General features: G+C 44.2%; 1 protein-coding gene across 1 annotated transcript in view; it reads left to right on the top strand.

Annotated features, from left to right (window-relative positions):
• Positions 1–3,199: 3,199 nt before the first annotated feature.
• LOC103667175 (14-3-3 protein epsilon) overlaps positions 3,200–21,119 on the top strand; it is a gene marked incomplete in the record, with an annotated part of 104,026 nt that continues 86,106 nt past the window's right edge. Inside the window, 2 exon segments of the mRNA XM_040641122.1 lie at positions 3,200–3,455; positions 12,882–13,247. Of these exon segments, the coding sequence (XP_040497056.1) occupies positions 3,215–3,455; positions 12,882–13,247 (607 nt within the window).

Genomic DNA, 21,119 nt, shown 5'->3' with positions numbered 1-21,119 from the left:
CAGTTTGTTTTGTTTTGTTTTGTGTCTTTTAAAGGAGGGTCTATGTCGGGCGCCTGGGTGGCTCAGTTGGTTAAGCGTCTGCCTTTGGCTCAGGTCATGATCCCAGTGTCCCGGAGTCAAGCCCTGCATTGGGCTCCCTGCTCAGCAGGAAGCCTGCTTCTTCCTCTCCTGCTCCCCCTGCTTGTTCTCTCTCTCTCTCTGTCAAATAAATAAATAAAATCTTTAAAAAATAAAAATAAAAAATAAAGTAGGCTCCATGCCCAGTGTGGAGCCCAATGCAGGGCTTGAATTCATGACCCTGAGATCATCAAGACCTGAGCTGAGATCAAGGGTCAGATGCTTAACCGACTGAGCCACTCAGGTGCCCCAGGAAGGTCACATTCTTTGTAGGGCCCATCTCAAGCTTATCAGGGGGCAAAAACCACCATTATACCAGCAAATCCTGAATGTATGAAGGGGAGAGGAGGACGAGGCGAGAAAGGAGGGAGGGGCAGGACAGGCTTGCATTCTATTTGTCCCAAGGCCCCTCCTCTTCCTACCGTGTTGTCTTCTCTGTGCTCCAAGAAAGAACACACGTGAGTAGTCCCTTGGGTCTAGGTCTCCCCTCCTTGCCAATCTTCTTGCTTATTATCCAGCTTAGCTATGATCTGTTTCCTTCTTCCCTCCCTTCCTTCTTTCCTTCCTTCTTTTCTTCCTCCCTCGTTTTCTTTCCCTTTTCTTCTTTTAAAGTATGTTTTCTGTCATCAGAACCCATAGGCAGTCTCTGGGTCAGGCCGTGCCTCAAAGCTCCGCCATCCTGGAGGAGGGAAGAGGAGGCGCTTCTCTTTCCCAAAGGGCCAGAATTCACCCTGGGATGGCTTCTGCTGCTGGCTTGTGGTAACACGCTGTGACTAAGCCAGGGTCACAGTGAGTCACGGCAGGGAAGGTGCCTTTGCTCCCCTTCCCTTCCCAGAGCAGGCTGGGGTGTGTGAAGTAGATCCCGAGAGGCGTGTTATTCATGTAAGATCAAAACCCAGGGCTGACTGATACATTTTTTTTCTTAATGTCTATTTCTGCCATCCTTCCCCGACCTCCTGTCCCCCTCCATGCCTATTCCAGAAGTCTGAGGTTATAGCACAGTGACCATAGCTCTCTGCTCCTTCCAGGATTTGAATGCCAGCTCCCCACTCAGCAGCCGTGTGTCTCTGGACAAATAACCTTTCTGAGCTTCACCTGTAAAATGGGATTAGTTGTAAAATACCACCTATAAGGTTGTTAAGAGGATTAAATGAGATAATCCATATCGAGGCAGGGGCGCCTGGGTGGCTCAGCCGTTGAGCGTCTGCCTTCGGCTCAGGGCGTGATCCCAGAGTTCTAGGATTGAGCCCCACATCGGGCTCCTCCGCGGGAAGCCTGCTGCTTCCTCTCCCACTCCCCCTGCTTGTGGTCCCTCTCTCGCTGGCTGTCTCTCTCTCTGGCAAATAAATAAATAAAATCTTTAAAAAAAAAAAATCCATATCAAGGCAGTTAGCGCTATGCCTGGCAGGTAGTATTCCCTGAATAAAGGTTAGCCGTTCTCATAAAACATTTATGTGGTGCCTCCTACACTAGATGCTTGGCCTTTGAGGAGCTCTGCCGTGGGACCAGACCTGTAAATGAAAGATTACAGTAGAATGGGTAGGAACTGTAATAGAAATAATATAGACACAGTGCTGTGGAGACAGAGAGGGAGTGATGGTTGCTCAAAAAAGGGGACATTTGAGTTTGAGATCTGGAAAGGTATTCCAGAAGGGTATTCCAGAAAGAAGAAACACAAGGTTCATGTAGGAGCGGCTAAGAAGAGACTGTGGCCCCATTTTATGCTGTGAGCTAAACTGGGAATTTTAACATCTGGAGACTGTTAAAAGTTGTGCACAGGGTAGCAACAGACTTAGAGTTGTAATTTAGAAAGCACACACTGGCACATGTGTGCAATGCACTTGGGGCAGCAAGACTACAGGGCACCCACGAGCAAGCTGTTCACAGGAATATAGCTATAGATATGGAATACAGAGCTAGAGATTACGATAGCGTGGAGAATAGAGGATACCCGCGGCCACAACTAGGTTTTAGAAGAACCTGGACAAATGACCTGAGAGACTCAATGGAGAGAACTCCATAATTCTACATGGCTTGGCACATTCAGCTCCCTTTGTCTTAAATGCTCTTGCCCCACTTGCCACTCAACATTCAGCTCAAGCCCCCTCCTCTGGTAAGCCACTTCATATTGAATCCCTTTATAGACTGGATTGGGGGCCCTGCTCCGTGTTCCTTTTTTTTTTTTTTTTTAAGATTTTATTTATTTATTTAACAGAGAGAGACAGCCAGCGAGAGAGGGAACACAGCAGGGGGAGTGGGAGAGAAAGAAGCAGGCTCCCAGCGGAAGAGCCTGACGTGGGGCTCGATCCCAGAACTCCAGGATCACGCCTGAAGGCAGACGCTTAACGACTGAGCCACTCAGGCGCCCCTCTGTGTTGCTATGGCCCCTTGCTGGGTCCTGATCATAGCACTTGGCATTCCTTTGTCATTGTTTCCTGGTTCCTCCCACAGGTCTGTGAATTCTATGAGATCAGGGCCCAGCCTTGATCACCTTTGCACCCACAGGGCAAATGTGGTGTCAATAACTGTTTGCTGAATGAATCAATGTAAACAAAAAAACTTTAGCCAGTCTAGCGCGAAGCAGGAGGAACCACCAGAAAAAGACCTACGTCTCCAGGAGCTCAGGCCCTGGGGCCACATCCATCTTTTGTACTCCAATTGCGTGTCGGAGTCGCTGCCTAGAAATCCTGGGCCTACCAGGAACCTGAAGCCTGGTCCAGCGAAGGGCCGCGTGGCCAAAAGCGCAAACACAAACCTCTGCCCTCGCCCCTAACCCTCGCCCCAGACTTCGCCTCTTCATCCCCTGCAGTTCCGATCCCTGCCAGGCGGCGACGCACGTGAGAACGCGTGCGCAGTGCGCGCTCGAGGCGTCCTTTGCCCTTCTCCCAATGGCGGGTTGCGGTCCCCTTCCCGGCATCCTCGCGGGGGCAAAGTGCGCGTCATTTCCGGTGGGGAAGGCCCGCGGCCGCCGCCGCCATTTCGGGCACTGCTGTGAGGCTGAGACCGGAGCCGGTCCGCTGGGCGGCGGGCGCCGGGGCAGGAGGGGCGCGCGCGGCGGCGGCGGCGGCGGCCCAGCGTGTAGGCGGCGGAGGAGGCCATGGCGGGCAACTTCGACTCGGAGGAGCGGAGTAGCTGGTACTGGGGGCGGTTGAGCCGGCAGGAGGCGGTGGCGCTGTTGCAGGGCCAGCGGCACGGGGTGTTTCTGGTGCGGGACTCGAGCACCAGCCCCGGGGACTATGTGCTCAGCGTCTCCGAAAACTCGCGCGTCTCCCACTACATCATCAACAGCAGCGGCCCGCGCCCGTCTGTGCCACCGTCGCCCGCCCAGCCTCCGCCCGGTGAGGACGGACGGGACGGGAGGCCCCGGGCGGGGTGAGGGCCGCGGAACTCCCGCGCCTGGCCGGCTGCTCTTCGAGAGCTGACCTCCACGAGGGACGTGGGCAGAGGGCTGGAATGACCATGGCAGGGGGGTAGCCTGGTGCCTGGGCTCGTTCCCACCACGAGCGGTTCTGTGGGGGGGGAGGAGGAGCCGCTGACCCAGGCCTCTGGGTGTGACTTGGGAGGACAGCCCAGGGGAAGGGGAACTGCTTCGGCCCCAGGGTGGGGCTCGCGCCCGGGCCAGGCACAAGGGCAGGGCCGGGCAACGTGGGGACAAAGAGCTGAGGGGGATGTTGGCACTGCGAGGGCATCAGTTGGCAGGGGTTCCCAGAATGAATTCGATAATCCTACAAGTGGCTTTTTAGGCTTGAAACATTTCCTGTAGTGTTAGAGAGCCGGGTTTGGTTTGGAGAGCTATTCTCCCCTGCTGGCCTTTGGTAGGAAGTCACCACATACTAGCCCGGAGGGATGGAGACACCCTCAGGAAACCGGTCAGCTTTTTTCTTTCTTGGGCATTTTTCCAAAATACTTTTACTGTCCTCTTCCCCCGCAGAGGACGAAGGTGGTGAGCTAAGTGCCTTGGTGATAGAAGTAAGCCCTCTGTGATCAGCCCAGAACAAGTTGATGTCCAGCTGACGGTGTCCAAGACATCTTAACGTCCAGAGACGGTTTTCTGCAATTAGGGGGTTCTAGTTTTCAAGGTATTTTGTGGAGGACAGATTTTTTTTTCCCAGGAAATAAGCCAATGGAAACAGTCCCTTCCTTGAAAAAGTGAATGGAACTTCCAATTTCATTGAACGTAAACATTGTCAGTGCTGTATGTCAGGGGCTGTGACCTAGGTCTTTCTTACCAAGGGTCACTGAGATGTGACTGTCTTACTTATGCCTTCAGAGTTGTTTGGAGAATGTTAAGGACATTTTTGCACTTCGTACCTAAGATATGTGACGTACAGAGTAATTCTGAGGGCATTGTCATCTTACCATCACCTGTGTAACAGCACCAAGGGTCTTAGTCTTTCTCATTGTTCTCAGGTTGAAGCAGTTTTCTTCTGACCAGCTGAGGCTAGCTGCAGGCCAGTCTCTTGCCCTTTTGGGATAGTCCTAATTTAGATTAATTCGCTCTGGCCAGAAATGGGGAGATGGGATAGTCAGTCTCTTTGCTGCTAACACATACCAATTAAAAAAAAAAAAAAAGTATGGGATCTTTAAGTCCACAAATTATTCTGGGTCTTCTCAGTCTGGTTGATTTAATAGCATAACATGAGACAGGAATATTGATGTAACACAACTTTGCCCTAAACCAGGTATATTCTACTTTTTACCACCTTCTTGGTATCTAGGGTTTTGAATCCCAGTATAGTAATATGATGGCAAACGGTCACTGAAACTCAATTTTCAACACCCCCCCCCCCCAGTTTTCAACCTTTTGTGTATGTGTTTTGCAAAATTTGGAGATGGCAGCAGGCAAGTTTGCTATTTTGAGCTTTCTCCACACCTTGTTTTTAATGACTTTATATCTCTGCGCTTACCTTGATATTGAGCTCCACCTTTTCATAACAGATATGAGTTCAGATCCTTGGCCCAAGAGAGAAGGTGAAGATTGCCAAAGTTTGTGGATGGGGTGTGGAAAGTTCACAGGCATTGTGGTAATTCTTGTTTCTGTTAATGTGGCCAATTTTCTACATAGAGCAATTGATTGAGTTGCTGTCTATAATACAGATTACTTAATCTTTTTCTCCCCCTCCCCCCATCAAGCTCCTTTTCTTTTGAAACTACACAGAGAAATTTCTTCAATTTTAGAAAAGCATGTAGAATATTAATAGCTAACATTTATTGACTGGTTATTCTATGCCAAGTACTTTGCTGAGTACTTTCTATGCCTTATCTCATTTTCTGCCTGTAACAATCTGGTGAGAAGTACTATGCTCTCTATTTATTAAAATATTTTCATTTTATAGGTGAGGAAACTGAGTGAGATTCAGTAATTTGCCCAAGGTCACACAGCTGGTAAATGACTGAGCCAGATTTTGAACCTCGGAATTCTGACCAGAGAGCTGACACTGTTACGCTGTACTTCTTTCTCTTTCCTTTTGAGATCCGAACAGTGCGTATAGAAGATTCAACACTTTTGTCTTTGTCATGGGGTCCTAAGTTCTGTTTAAATATCAAAAGGAAAGGATGACAAGAAGAAACTAGCTTTAGTATTTGGACAATACATGTCTGTTATCTGAAAGTCAATGATGAGGCTTTTAAAATTCTTACTTGGCAAATTGAACGTGAAAAATGAGCTTTTTGCTTAGGACTTTATAGCGTATTTTGTGGACATAATACGTAGGTAGACTTTGTATGGAACGGCTTGGATACAGTTTTTAGAGGAATGGGGTAGGATGGATCAGGTATTTTTAACCTTTTCTCATGAATCTATTTTTAATTTAGGTGTTCAGCTACCACAGGCTGCCATAGTCTGGAAGCACCCTGTTTGTGCCTCAGGGTCAAGTCTACTGGCCGTACTCTGTCAGGTTGGACTTCAAGATAGACCTCTTGGGAAGGCTGTGCAATCACTGATGCACATGTTTCTTCAGACAGTGGGGTATTACTAGACCTTGGCCAGTAGACAATTGACAAAACTGAACAAGTGTGAGCTCTGGAGCTTCGGTTTAAATCATTCTTCCTTGCCACTTACTACTTATATAACTTTGGTCACATTCTTTGACTTGCCTCTGCCTCAGTTTCCCCATCTGTAAAAGAGAGGAAATGATAATACTGACCTCATAGGGTTGTTGTGAGGATTAAATGCGTTTTAGTATATTAAATGCTTAGGAATGGGGCTAGCATATAGTAAGTACTTAATAAGCATTAGCTATATTAGTCTTACGAACATGACTGTGAGGTTGGGAGAGCAGGAGTTGAAGCGAAATGGAAAACTGTTCTCAGCATTGAGAGGCTCACAGGCAGGCATGGTGTGGGTTGGTAAGCACCAGTAAGATAGCACGTGTAAGGGAGTCAGTGCCGGGGTGGGGGGTGATGGAGTGCATCAGAAGTGTGAAAGGACCTTGGGTCCAAGACATGGAAATATGATGGCACCTGTTGTTACCTGCTTAACCCGGAGCCTTCTACCTATTGTTCTAGTGGGCGAGGGAAGCATAAAAGCTTGCCTCATTTTGGGGCGGGGAGGGGCAGATGTTAGGGTAGTTACTGTTTGCACTGCCTCTTCAAGGTGGTGCTGGACCGAGCCACTCTCTAGAAATCTTGTGGGACTGTTCATTACCTACTGCGCCTTTTTGTACCTCCGCCATCTGTGTTTGACTTGTTTACCTCATCTTTGCAGTTCTCAAATCTGGTCCTCGTGTTTTACTCATCAGTTAGAGTATCCCTCCATCCAGTGGTTCTGGAGAAGTTCTTCAGTGAGTTACTTACAGGTTTACAACAAAAAAAGGATGCCATGGTAAAAGGAAGTAGGTTTATTTATTGCAGGATTTCTCAGCCTTTTACTATGCTCATGTGAAATTAAGACCCTCCCAAGAGAAGCGGGTATTAGACCACAAGACATTTTGAGAAGCATCTTGAGATTCTGTAGAATCTTCTCTGGGAAACAGTTCAGTGGACTTTGGATTTGGGGATTAATCGAAAATTTCTAAAGGAATTGAGAGGTTTGGGCAGGGTATTAAGCTGCATTTGCTTTTTATTAAGCACCTGTAATGTACCAGCAACTTTTAGGAACTTTATTACATAGGTGTTTGGCACCATGAGAAGTTAAATAACAGCTCGTATAGCTAGTAAATGGCAGAACCAGAATTCATTAAACCCAGTCAGTCTGAATCTGCGAAGTACCATGTTGATACCCACCATTTTTAGAAAGTTCTATTAGCTTACGAGGCCAGATATTTGATACTTCTTGAGGAGACCTTCTCAGATGGACGTCAGCAGCCTTTTTAGCCCTTTGTATTGGACAGGTGGTGGGGTGTGTTTAAGCAGTTTCTATAAATACCATAGGCAGAAGAGGAGGAAAGGAGTGGGAATTAAAGAAAGAGGAAGGGAAAATGGAAGTATTTTGAGATCAAGGAGAGGCTGATGATGGAGCTGCCATGATGGTACCCATGCCAGAGGTGACCTGGCCTGTTTTTAGCCCACGGAGCTCTTGGGTGTTCTTCATAAAACCTTCAGGGAATGGTGGTGTAAAAATTGTTGTTACCTGAAGGTTAAAATACTTAGAAGTAATGAGTTTCAACAGTGCAGAAACCAAAAGAAATGTAACTGCTTGCATTGATTTTGATTTCTGAATGTGTTTGTTCATAACTGCATGTTCAGAATACCAGCACAGGTTTACGTAGAACAAGTCAGTGAGGTTTTCCAAGTTCCAGCAGTGAGAACCTGGTCGTTGGTTCTCTTCTCTAGACTGACTGACTATATCTCCTTCCTTTCCCGCCCTTCTGTTTCCGGCCCTTGGCTGTTTGTGGTTGGAAGGAGGTGAGGTAGGGAAAAGGAGCCGGAACACATAGCTGTGATGAGGTTTGGGCTTATTTGAGACTTAGGTTCTTTTCTCCTCCCTTCCCTTCTGGAGTTTGGATCAGTGAAGCGTGGTGGTCCATGTATTTGACTGCTTCAGCAGTACACAGAAACAGGCACTCCTCTGGTGGAATTATTATAGTGTCAGTAGAATAGAAAAAAATTTATAGGTAAAGGATATCAAAGGGTGGCCTGGCTGACTCAGGGGGTAGAGCATACAACTCTTGATCTTGGGGTTGTGAGTTCGAGTGCCGCGTTGGGTGTAGAGGTTACTTAAAAATAAAATCGTTGTTGTTAAGAATATCAAAGATTTTCCTTGGTGTTTTGCTTGTATTTCTGTAACTGCTGGGATTGCCAAGCCAAAAAGAGAGAAATCATTGTGGGTCCATTTAATACCGCGCACCATTTGAGCAAGAAATGAATTGAACCAACTTCCTACCTTTATGTTTATGACAGAGGAGCTGCCATTTTTTCTTTTCATAATTTTCACAGTGATCTTTCTAAGGGTCTTGGCTTTGTGGTCTCATTTGTTCTTCTAAACTATCTCCCCCCCCCCCAAAATGCATTTTATTTGAGCTAGTACAGTAATGGAGGAACCATAACAATGGATGACAGGGAGTGGTTACCTTCCTTTTTAGAGTGAAAAGAGTGCCTTGGAAATGTTCAGGGATGGACAGAACTGTTCTTTTATGGTGATTTTGTTGTATCTAAGAACACAATTCGTTGTTGCTACTAGTTTTTGTAAGAATACATCTCCAGTTGGAAGTGAAAGCCAGGGGGGGAAATAATGTCTTCCTTTTTTTTTTTTTTTTTTTTAAAGTCTTCCTAAGACCTGCTTCATTCCTTGCTCACCAACCACACTGTGTATGCCTTTATATCCCCAGCTATGCTGTGAGGTTCTTAAAACTGGGAACAGACTTTCATTTAACTTCTTTCCCTCACTTCAGAATTTTGTTCATTAAGAATAGTATCTAACATTTACTGAGTACTGTTTGCCAACCACTGTCCCAAAAAGGCAACTAGTGAAAACCATTTTGGCTATTGCACCTTGGCATGTAGTTGCATAAACTCTAGCAAGGGAGCTTTCCACCCTCGGTGTCATTAGGACCATTTTCTAAGCCATGGGTATTCTGCTGGTGTGAGGGTCCTCCCTGCCACTCTGCCCTGGAGGCTTTCTTGGCCAGGCAGTGCTAAGTAGGTCTCCTTGGAGCTCACATTGACGTAGTCCTCAGCATAGTTCAGCAGGCCAGAAGGATCACTGAATTAACCTAGTGGTAATAGAGTGACCATGTATCTCATTGCCCACCAGACTTGAATGGGAACAATCCCCCTTCAGTGATCCATTTGAGTGAAGAGAAACTCCAGAATACAGCACTGCCATGCTCTGGTATATTCATAACCAAAATTGTCTCTCCAGTTCAGCACTCGGAACTACTGGGGTTGTGTCCTGCAGGTGCCTGATGAGTGTTTGCGGCACTTCTGTAGTCCTGGGTCTGGGCGTCTATTTCAGCATCTTGAGTTGAAGAGCCAGCCAGCATTACTGAGTGTGGGCTATTGACTTCTTTTAGCTTACAGCCATGAATTCCACAGGTGGACTTTTGCGATATAAGAAATGTGCAACTGTCCTTTAAACTGTGTCTTGGTGTCTCGTCATGCATTCATTTGTGTAAAAAGAGAAGGCACTCATCAGTACTCATTCTGTATTGAGGACTTCTGGTTAACGTCCAAGGTTTATCTTTTCACTTCTCCCCACCACTGAATTTTAAATGTACTTTTTCTGGTCATTCTGGAAGAAGTGATTTCTTTTTTATTTATTTATTTATTTATTTATTTAATTTTTTTAAAGATTTTATTTATTTATTTGACAGAGATAGAGACAGCCAGCGAGAGAGGGAACACAAGCAGGGGGAGTGGGAGAGGAAGAAGCAGGCTCATAGAGGAGGAGCCTGATGTGGGGCTCGATCCTGGAACGCCGGGATCACGCCCTGAGCCGAAGGCAGACGCTTTAACCGCTGTGCCACCCAGGCGCCCCTGGAAGAAGTGATTTCTAACACTGAACAAAATTATTGGGTCTCATTTCTTTTAGAGTGCAAATTAATTTAGACTTCTAGGCTACTGCAATATTCCTATTTTACCATATTAATCACTGGCTTTTGAATATTTATTTATTTGAGAAAGAGAGAAAGCAAGCCAGGGTGTGGGGGCAGAGAAAGAGGGAGAGAATCTCAAGCTGACTCCACGCTTAGCACGGACCCTGACATGGGGCTCGATCCCACAACCATGAGATCATGACCTGAGCCAAAACCAAGAGTCGGACACTTAACTGACTGAGCCACCCAGGTGCCCCTATCACTATGGCTTTTAGATGGTTTTAGTGTTATTGGAGTGAAGAGAATAAATTGGCCATTTTCCCTTAACAGAGGACTTGAACAAGTAACCTTCCCAAAAGAAGTACAAATAGTAAACTTGAAAAACACCAAACAATCAAAAATGATATTTAAAAAGAGATATCATTTCTCATTAAATTGTCAGTGAGGGGCGCCTGGTGGCTTCGTTGGTTAAGTGTCTGCCTTCGGCTCAGCTCATGATCCCAGAGTCCTGGGATCGAGTCCCGAATCAGGCTCCCTGCTCAGCGGTGAGCTTGCTTCTCTCTCCTCCGTGCTCATGCTCTCTGTCACTGTCTCTCTCAAATACATACGTAAAATCTTAAAAATAAATAAACTGTCAATGTTATTTGAGAGGAAGAAGCAGACTCCTCGCTGATCATGACCTGAACCAAAGGCATACACTTAACCAAGTGAACCACCCAGGTACCCCAAATTGTTGTTTTTGTTTTTGTTTTTTTTTTTTTAAGATTTTATTTGTCAGAGCACAAGCACAGGGAGCGGCAGGTAGAGGGAGAAGCAGGCTCCCCACTGAGCAAGGAGCCAGATGTGGGACTCGATCCCAGGACCCTGGGATTATAACCCGGGCCAAAGGCAGACACTTAACCAACTGAGCCACCCAGGCATCCCTTGTAATAATTTTTTTAAATGCTGTTTTGGATAGGGGGGAAGTGGGAACTCATAAACCAGTGGTGGGAGTGTAAAATTGTACAGACTTTTGGAGGGCAATTTGGCAGCATAAACCTTAATCTTCTTACCCTTTGATGCAGCCAGCAGTTGCATTTCAAAGAATTTATCCTAATGAACTAAGAAAAAAAAGCTCATTAATAGATAAGAACAAAAATGCTCCATAATAGCATTTTCACTAGTGAAAAGTTAGGAATACTTTATAGCTATTAAAAGTTATGTTCTTGAAGAGATGAGAAATTTTTTATTATATAAAATCTTTTTATCTCATAAGCAAAAAAGGCAAGATATAAAACTTTATAGTACCCTAACTGTAAAACACTGTATATATTTATGACATACTTGTATACACACACACACTATATATATATATTAAAATTGGGAGGTTAAAGCTGAATGCTGAGTTGTGGGTTAAGGCTTAAACCTGTGGGTTAAGGCTAATTAACAAAACAAAACAAAAGTTCCGCAAAAACCAGTTTTCTATAGGGTTCTTTATTACTTTATCAGGAAACCAAAAGGTAAAAAAATCCAAGAAAGATGATTTGATATTTTGGTGCTTAGCAGAGTGTAAGTTAAAGGGTATATTCCTCACTAGAAACTTTTTCATTTGAACTGATATATGTTAATTTATTATCCTTCAGCTCTAGAATCTTGAAATAGAGAGGGAATACATTCTGAGGTATTCTGTGTGTCTAGGACCATACACATCTTGGCATCATGTGAATTTTAAGGATTCCTGATGTCTTTTCTCTTGGACCCTACTGTCTCATCAGAGGTTGAGAATTTTAATTTATTTAGTATTTATTACTTTATTTTTTCTATTTTTATTCATTTTTTCAAGATTTTAAGTATTTCTGCACCCAACATGGGGCTGGAACTCATAATGCCGCAATCAAGCGTTGCATGCTCTGCCAACAGCGCCAGCCAGGTGTCCCCAGAGGTTGAGAATTTTAACACTATTTTTTCAAGCATCCTTATTTACCTTTTTTTCTTGACCTGAGGGAACAATATGGTTTACATGTTTTATTTCAGTGAAGACCTTGGTAATTGATTGTTAAGCAGTTAGCTTGTTGGTTTCTCTTTTTAGAGTCCTTGGTTCTTTTGCCTAATTAAGGTTTTTGTTTTGGTGGCTGTCAGAAATGAAATTGAGATCAGCAATCCTAGATTTAAAAAGATAGTCTTGGGGTGCCTGGCTGGCTTAGTTGGTAGAGCGTGGGACTCTTGATCTCAGGGTTGTGAGTTTAAGCCCCACATTGGGCATAGAGTTCACTTAAAAAAAAAAACGAAACCTTTTTCTTCTTAGGAATTATACATTCTAGATGTGAAGAGGAGGAGTGTGTGAGCCTGGTGTAGATAGATAGCAAGTTCTCCCCACCTCTTCTTGGAAAAGCTGCTGGGACCTAAGAAAAAGGAGAGTTTGCTACATTCCCTGAGGTTGAAAAGAAGATTGCAACAAAACCTTGAACCTTATGCTACTCTGTAAATGGGATAGCACAGAACATTTTGGGAGAATGAACAAAAAGTCTCCATGTTGCTTTGTCTTTGATCCAGTATGAAAGCATGCCCCAACTGGCCTGGTCGCTGTGGCCTGCTGTTCCGTCAGTGCTGCAGGTGGTGATGGGCATCTTTCTAGGGTACGTTGTAACTACAGAGCATGATTTCAGTTTACCGTAAGGAGAGGGGCTATCTTTTCTAGACTTTTTTTCTGATCAAGTGTTGACCGAATGTGTTTAGGAAATGCTTAAAATCTGCATTTTATCTCCTTCGTAATACATCTTTAAATAATAGCTTGCTCTGTTTTTTTTCCAGGGGTGAGCCCCTCCAGACTCCGAATAGGAGATCAAGAGTTTGATTCATTGCCTGCTTTACTGGAATTCTACAAAATACATTATTTGGACACTACAACGTTGATAGAACCAGTTTCCAGATCTAGGCAGGGTAGTGGAGTGATTCTCAGGCAGGAGGAGGCAGAGTATGTGCGAGCCCTCTTTGACTTTAATGGGAATGATGAAGAAGATCTTCCCTTTAAGAAAGGAGACATCCTGAGAATCCGGGATAAGCCTGAAGAGCAGTGGTGGAATGCAGAGGACAGCGAAGGCAAGAGGGGGATGATTCCAGTCCCTTACGTCGAGAAGTATAGACCTGCCTCCGCCTCAGTATCGGCTCTGATTGGAGGTAACCAGGAGGGTTCCCACCCACAGCCACTGGGTGGGCCGGAGCCTGGGCCCTATGCCCAACCCAGCGTCAACACTCCGCTCCCTAACCTCCAGAATGGGCCCATTTATGCCAGGGTAATCCAGAAGCGAGTCCCTAATGCCTACGACAAGACAGCCTTGGCTTTGGAGGTACATAATGTGCAAAATGTAGAAAGAAGAGATCTGCTACAGGGTCTCCCTTTCAGACCTCTTAGAGCTTTGTAGGAATGCTGAATACAAACACCAGCATTGTGATGTTGTAGATGTCGAACCGTTAAGTACTGATTTTGGCATTTAATGTTAGGTTTTCTCTTTTTTGTAGAAAACCTATTTTGGAATGAGTAAGCTTAAAATTATATAACTGAATGTTCTGATTGATCTACTAAACATACTTTGACTTCTTTAATAACACCACCTGAATTTGCAGGAATTAACCTAAAATATTTTTTTCTCATCTACATTCTACTCTGATTCTTTCTGTTTTTCATTGTCTAAGGTGGGCTCTGTCAAAGCACTTAAATGGAACTTTCCCACAAAAACAATGTTTTTACTTTAGGGGGCATGGGGTTTCTTTCCATTGACTGCTTGTGTTCATAACGTAAGAATTTAGGAGGAACAGTAAAGCATAGAAGGTGAGAAGCGATCCATACCCAAAACTCTACACTCTAGGAGCAGCAGGTTTACTTGGTTTTTGTTGTTTGGTGCATTTTATAGGCAGGAAAACAGTTTGTTCTGAGGAGTAAATTCCTGCCTTTCACTGGCGAATAGTTATCCTTGGTAGCCCATCTCCTCTGGCCAGCCATTGCATCGTGTCTATTCCTTTATTCCTCTCTTTAGCATTCATAGCTTTGTCTCTTACCTCCTTCCCTCCCTCTCTTTCTGAGTTCTGCAGAGCTAGTGGTTCAGTGTAAAAGCTTGTGCAAAGGTGGCATGCTGGGGCGCCTGGGTGGCTCAGTCGTTAGGCGTGTGCCTTCAGTTCAGGGCGTGATCCTGGAGTCCTGGGATCGAGCCCCACGTCAGGCTCCTCCACTGGGAGCCTGCTTTCTTCCTCTCCCACTCCCCCTGCCTGTGTTCCCTCTCTCGCTGGCTGTCTCTATCTCTGTCAAATAAATAAATAAAATCTTAAAAAAAAAAAAAAAAGTGGCATGCTATCCCATCTTTCAGAACCTACTGATAGAACTTGAATGTAAGTAGCTAACTTTTTTTTTTTTAAGATTTTATTTATTTATGTGACAGAGAGACAGCCAGCAGCCAGCGAGAGAGGGAACACAGCAGGGGAGTGAGAGAGGAAGAAGCAGGCTCCCAGGGGAGGAGCCTGATGTGGGACTCAATCCCGGAACGCTGGGATTACGCCCTGAGCCGAAGGCAGATGCTTTAACGACTGCGCTACCCAGGCGCCCATAAGTAGCTAACTTCTATAAGTAGAGGCTGAAGTTATGTGAGCTCAGACTAGCCGAGAAGCGGCAAAAGTGTGTTCTTATAAACTGAAATCTCCAAATGCTGTTTCCTTTGGGTCATGTTCAGACACTGGGAGTAAGAGCTGCCTTCTCCCTAAGTAGAAGTGTTAGCCTACAGAATAGGATTTATTTGAACCAGTCTCTGATATTACTGGATTTGAAATTTTTCTTTTACATTCTAGATAGTGGATGCAAAGAGGGCTAGCTGAGTCTTAGAGGTTTGACTGAAAAATGTATTTTTAAAGTGCTTCTTTTTTGAGATCATGTTGTGACAAGTATCGTGTCTCTGTTTTGATGTCAAATGAAATATATAGGTCACACCATTTTTTCCCCCACTTTGAGTTTGGAGGATAAGGAAGACAGAAGTTTCTTGCCTCATGTTTTCATTTAAGTTCCGATGGTGTCAGCATCCAACATGGTGCTGTGCACATGGCAGATGTGACTCTTGACATCTATTGCAGACCTTGTTTATAAGAGGACTGGGCTGGAGTATGAAAAATAGCAGTCATGAAACAAACCAGCTAACAGGAAAAAATAGTTATCACATTATTTTGTTTCTGTTTGCATTCCTTTCCCTTCCCTCCCTCCCTCCCTTTATTAAAAGATGTATCTATTTTTTTAAGATTTTATTTATTTATTGGAGAGGGAGGAAGAGAGAGAGAGTGTGAGAGCACAAGGGCATGGGGAGGGAGAAGCAGACTCCCTGCTGAGCAGGGTGCCTGATGTGGGACTTGATCCCAGGATGCTGGGATCATGACCTGAGCTGAAGGCAGACGCTTAACTGACTAAGCCACCCAGGAGCCCCAGAGATTGATCTATTTATTAGAGAGGTCACACGCACGAGCATGAGGGGAGAGGGAAAGAAGCAGACTCTGCTGAGCCCCGAGCTTGATGCAGGGCTCGATCCTAGGACCCCATATCATGACCTGAGCCTAAATCAAAAGTTGAATGCTTAACCGATGGAGGCACCCAGGAGTCCCTCCTTTTTTTTTTTTTTTTTTAATTTATTTTTAAGTAGGCTCAACATGGGGCTTGAACTCATGACCCTGAGATCAAGACCTGAGCTGAGGTGAAGAGTTGGATACAACCAACTGAGCAACCCAGGTGCCACCTCCTTTTTTTTTAAGACTATTTATTTATTTAATGTATTTATTTGAGAGCTAGAGAGAGAGAGCATGAACAGAGGGAAGGCGACAAGCAGACTCCCTTATGAGCAGGGAGCCCAACTCAGGGCTCGATGCCAGGACCCCAAGATCATGACCTGAGCCAAAGTCAGATGCTTAACCGACTGAGCCACCCAGACACCCCTAAGATTTTATTTTTAGGGGGGGCCTGGGTGGCTCAGTCGTTAAGCGTCTGCCTTCGGCTCGGGTCATGATCCCAGGGTCCTGGGATTGAGCCCCATGTCGGGCTCCCTGCTTGGCAGGGAGCCTGCTTCTCCCTCTCCTGCTTCCCCTGCTTGTGTTCTCTCTCTCGTTGTCTCTGTCAAATAAATAAAATCTTAAAAATTATATATGTATATATATATTGTTTTTAAGTATGGGGCTCGAATTCAACCCAACCTGAGACCAAGAAGTTACATGCTCTACGAACTGAGCCAGCCAGGTGCCCCTGCATTTCCTTCCTTCCTTCCTCCCTATTTATTCATGAGAGGCAGAGGGAGAAGCAGGCTCCCTGTGGACTAGGGAGCCCAATGCAGGACTCGATCTCAGGACCCTGGGATCACGACCTGAGCCGAAGGCAGACGTTTAACTGACTGAGCCGCCCAGCTGCCCTGCATTTTCTTTCCTAAAGAGAATTGTTTTTAAGGATGCCTGCCTTGATTAGAGACTTCAGTGCTCAGAAATTCTTGAGCTGCTCTCCCTGCTGTGAATCATAAATTTTGCGAAATAAATAAGTAGAAAATAGCTTCTGATTTCAGTCAGTTTTGTTTTTTGGTTAGATACTGGTTTTGAGGTACATATATTGATTGCTGAAGATGGCCTCTTTCAGGTTAGAACAAATACCCCAAAGTAATAGCTTCATAATACCTCATGTACTTAAAAACATGGTGTTAGTTTTGCATCATAGAATTTTATTTATTTATTTTTTAGATTTTTATTTATTTATTTGACAGAGATAGAGACAGCCAGTGAGAGAGGGAACACAAGCAGGGGGAGTGGGAGAGGAAGAAGCAGGCTCCCAGCAGAGGAGCCTGATGTGGGGCTCGATCCGAGAACGCTGGGATCACGCCCTGAGCCAAAGGCAGACGCTTAACCGCTGTGCCACCCAGGCGCCCCGCATCATAGAATTTTAGAGCAGGAAAGGACCTTAGATTATTTATTATATAAAAAGAACTGATGTTTAGACAGATTGGATTGTTCAGACTATTTGGAGGTAGAGATAGGATGAACCCAGATCTACCATGGTGCCTTTTCTACCGTACCCCATTCAATCTGTGATTCTTAACTGTTTTATAACAGTACTACTGCCCTCAATATAGGTTTTGTGTGGTTTCGCTGACAGCATATCCTCAGTTGTACTGTATGCAGGGACAGCTGTGCTGTCAGTACAGTACAACTGTACAGTAAACAGTTGTCTACAGTTCTCCTTTTCCATTTCTGGGTTTTCATAAAAGCTGATGCCTTGTCCCTATTGATGTGAGGCTAGGGGATAAGAGTAGGAGGCTGTGGTGTTCTGACCTTAGCATTCTGGTTAAAACATTCATTGCTATATATGACCCACTACAAATCGAGATCTGTAGACTAGGTAGGTACATTTTAATGGAATTTACATTAACTTGAAATCGATAAAGTAGAACCGTTGCACTTTAGAATTGGGCAGGGCCCTAGAGATACTGTGTTAGACCAGCAGTCTTCAGACTGCTTCTCGGTGTTTCTAGGGAAAGGGGGAAGCCAAGGGTGCAAGGCCCTGGGTTCCCTCTCTTGCTTCAACCAAAGCAACTCTGTTTTTAAGTGTATTACATATCCAGATCTAAGATTTTCTTTGAAGAAAGGATTTCTGCACTTAAAAAAATCTAAAAAGGGATTCAAGAACCACCTGCCCTCATCTTAAAGATGAAATTTTTCTGGTTGGTACATTCGCTATAACCACAGTCCCCCAGTAGAAAATAAGTTATTAGATATTTCCTCTTTTCCTACCCACCAGATTTCTGTAGTAGGGATGAAGGCTGTAGAAAGTAGGGATTGATTCCAGCTAACCCAAGTAGGGGTATTCCTATGCCCACTATAGTTCTGTGGGTCAGTCAGTCATATCTGGGGGAGTATAACTAAATCAGATACCATCTGTTCCATTTTGGAGCTCCCAAGATTTTAAACATGCAGATATGCTGAATGTTTTGAAGAAGAGACTGGAAGTAACACTAGAATAGTGCAGAAGCACCTTTCATTTTTTGTTTAATGACACCTTGGGAGCTGGAATAGGATGAATCTTGTGAATTGCAGGTGTTAAATTTTTTTAATGCTTTTGTAGACTGTCCAGAACAATCACATTACTTTTAAATGTACTAATCACATAACTCACATTCTTGATTCAACCTGGCATTTTGCCTTTAGATGATAAGACTTTAGAGTCATCAAGGAGCTTCTCAGGTGTTCTTAGGCTTGGACCTGTTCCTTGGCACAGATGGTTAAGGTTGTAAGGTGCTTTAGGTCCCTGATTATATGCGTTAGTGGCTGCATCAACTCTGTATCTCCTCTTGAGGAACTCTGTAAAACCTAAGTTGGTGAGGCCCTTTGACCTGTGCATAGGAATTTGGAGTGAAGACCCCAATTTTCCCTTTGTTAGAAAAAAAAAATGAGATTGGAAAGTATAAGAACATGAGTGGCAAGTTCTTGCTGTGTCAATTTGTCTTTTTCTGGAATTGTAGCTGTAGATTTCTGGATTGTTCATTGTAACAGGTATCTGCTTTTCCTCTCCTTTCCATCCTTCTTGGACATTACCTTTATTTCAGCTCTTGGAATCTCAGTTGGAAAGGACTTTGGAAGTAAACTGATCTAGCCTCTCAGACATTAAAGGCAGGCCTTCTGGTATCTTCCCAGATGATTTTTAAGCATTTGTTTGGGTATCTGTATTTTTGGGGAACTTGCTATCAACACAGGAGTACAGTCCAGAGGTTCCAAACTTTCTTGACTCATAACACCTTTAGTGTCTCAGTAATATTGCACAGTGTCCCAGGCCAAAAGAAATAGTTAACAGTTGCATTGATTAGGTAGATAGGTTCAAACGAAATAATATTTATATCCTAATAACTTAGTACCCACTTGAAAAAAACAATAAACATAATGGAAAGAAAATATTTTAATTTTCAATAACTGTAATTACTGTTAAGTAATAAGATGTGTACATACACACCATACAGTTTCTCAAACGTTATATTGAACACTGCTACCCTCATTTCTTGTTCCACACTAATTTCATGAGGTGCTTGTTTTTTATCTTAGCAACTGCCAAAACCCAGCTTTGCAAAGAGATGACATCTTTGAAAGGAATGCGTGCAATCTTACGTAGAAATTGTCAACTGCCTCGAGATAGTAGTTCACGTGGCATAATATATGTCATGTATTGCTGTTTTCCTCAAAATTTTAAATATTTCATGGCATCCTCTGAATTTGCTGCAGTGCCTCTGACACTGTACAGTTGGGAACCTTGGGTCAAGAAGTTCATTGGGTTAGTTTTTATTTATTTTTTTAGACTTTATTTATTTGACAGAGACACAGCGAGAGGGAACACAGGCAGGGGGAGTGGGAGAGGGAGAAGCACGCTCCCCGCTGCGGGGAGCCTGATGCGGGGCTCGATCCCAGGACCCTGGGGTCATGACCTGAGCTGAAGGCAGATGCTTAACAACTGAGCCACCCAGTGTACTCTCATTGTGTTAGTTTTTAAAAATTTTTTTATGTTTAGCTAGAAATGTACCTAGTATATATACCTCCCCAGCTTGCACCGAGGGGATAGGGGACTTAGTTTTAGGCATTATCAGCTGTTGAGCTAGAGATGATCTTTTCTTACTTAGACTAGAACTAGGGTGAGACCTTTTTCCAGGACTTGTTGGGATGCTTTTTCTCTTCACCTGGAAGCCTACCAGTTAAATCTCAAAGACCTGCCACTTTGTACCAATATACAATATAGCACATACCCATTTTAGCCTGTCTCTGAGGCAAGTGAGTCATTAAAGCTGAACTGTTCTCATTTGTTTCCATTGATTTGGAAGACTGTAGATGCACTCTAAATATTACCTATTCCTTAGATCAGGGATCTGCAAACTTTCAGTAAAGGACTTCACAGGCCATTCGGTTTCTGTCACAGCCACTCAACTGTCATTGTAGCAAAACAGCCATAGACAAAACAACAAATGAGCGTCTTGTGTTCTAATAGAACTGTTTACAAAAACAAACAGCAAGCTGGATTTGGCTCGTGGGCCAGTTTGTTGACCCTTGTTTTAGATTGCTGTCATTTTCTTAACTTTTATTCTCCTTCAGCCAGATCTTGAAATGTTTACTACGTGTGTTCTTGGTGTGTTTGAAAATGTTTGAGGATAAGGCCTCTGTATTCCATTTCTGTATGTACTTTGCCCTGGCTCTGTTTATATGAATTTGTGTGTGTTTCCTGTCCTGAGCTCACTGGAATCCTGCAGCAAGTCAGGATCAAAGGAACACTGGCAACTGTTAGATGTAGGGACAGAAACTAGAAAAGTAGTCACCTGGGGTTACACCAGCAGAGGCGGTCACACAGACCCCTGATGTCTCCTGTTTAACACCAAAAATTAATGCTATCTGGGTTCCAATTTTGTTCTCACTGTCACCGGAACTTACTGGTGAATAGGGGTTGAGTAATCTTTTGCTCCTGAATCATTTGTAGATTTGATTACCTATGTACCAAGATTGTGATTTATGTCGGGGACCACCCAGGGCCAGGGACAGTTCTCATCAAGTTCCCAAGGAGTGAAAAACCTGAAGTACGGACATTCAGTCCTCTTTGTAGATGATGCCATGACTGACTTGCAGACTTGCTCCTCAGGCTGTGACACAGGGTCAGGAAGCTGAGAAACTGACTGGACAAGATAGCAGTACCCCGGTGAAAGAGTCCTCACTGTCTCTTCTTTACAAGGTGGTAGTGAGATCTGCCTCATAAAAAGAAAGGTTAACTGCCTTGTGCTTCAACTCCTTTATAAGGTCTTTCTTGTTCATTGATAGGCAAATTAAGATCTTTTCCACCTGTAACTTAAATTTTGAAATCAGTAGTGTTAAAACTACAGTTACTGGTACACTCACTGCAGTACATTTGTTTTTATCTTAAGATTATAGCATTTCTGGGGCAAATATTCCGTTTTGCTTTCTTCATCCTCGAGATAGTTTGCCAAGCTTCAAGCCCATATATGTCCCCCTTCGCGCCCCCCC

The sequence above is a fragment of the Ursus maritimus genome, unplaced genomic scaffold, assembly GCF_017311325.1.
Source record: "Ursus maritimus isolate PB19 unplaced genomic scaffold, ASM1731132v1 scaffold_24, whole genome shotgun sequence".
In the NCBI taxonomy this organism is placed as follows: Eukaryota; Metazoa; Chordata; class Mammalia; order Carnivora; family Ursidae; genus Ursus; species Ursus maritimus.
The sequence above is the reverse complement of the archived record's forward strand: the minus strand, read 5'-3'. Positions and strand labels throughout refer to the sequence as shown.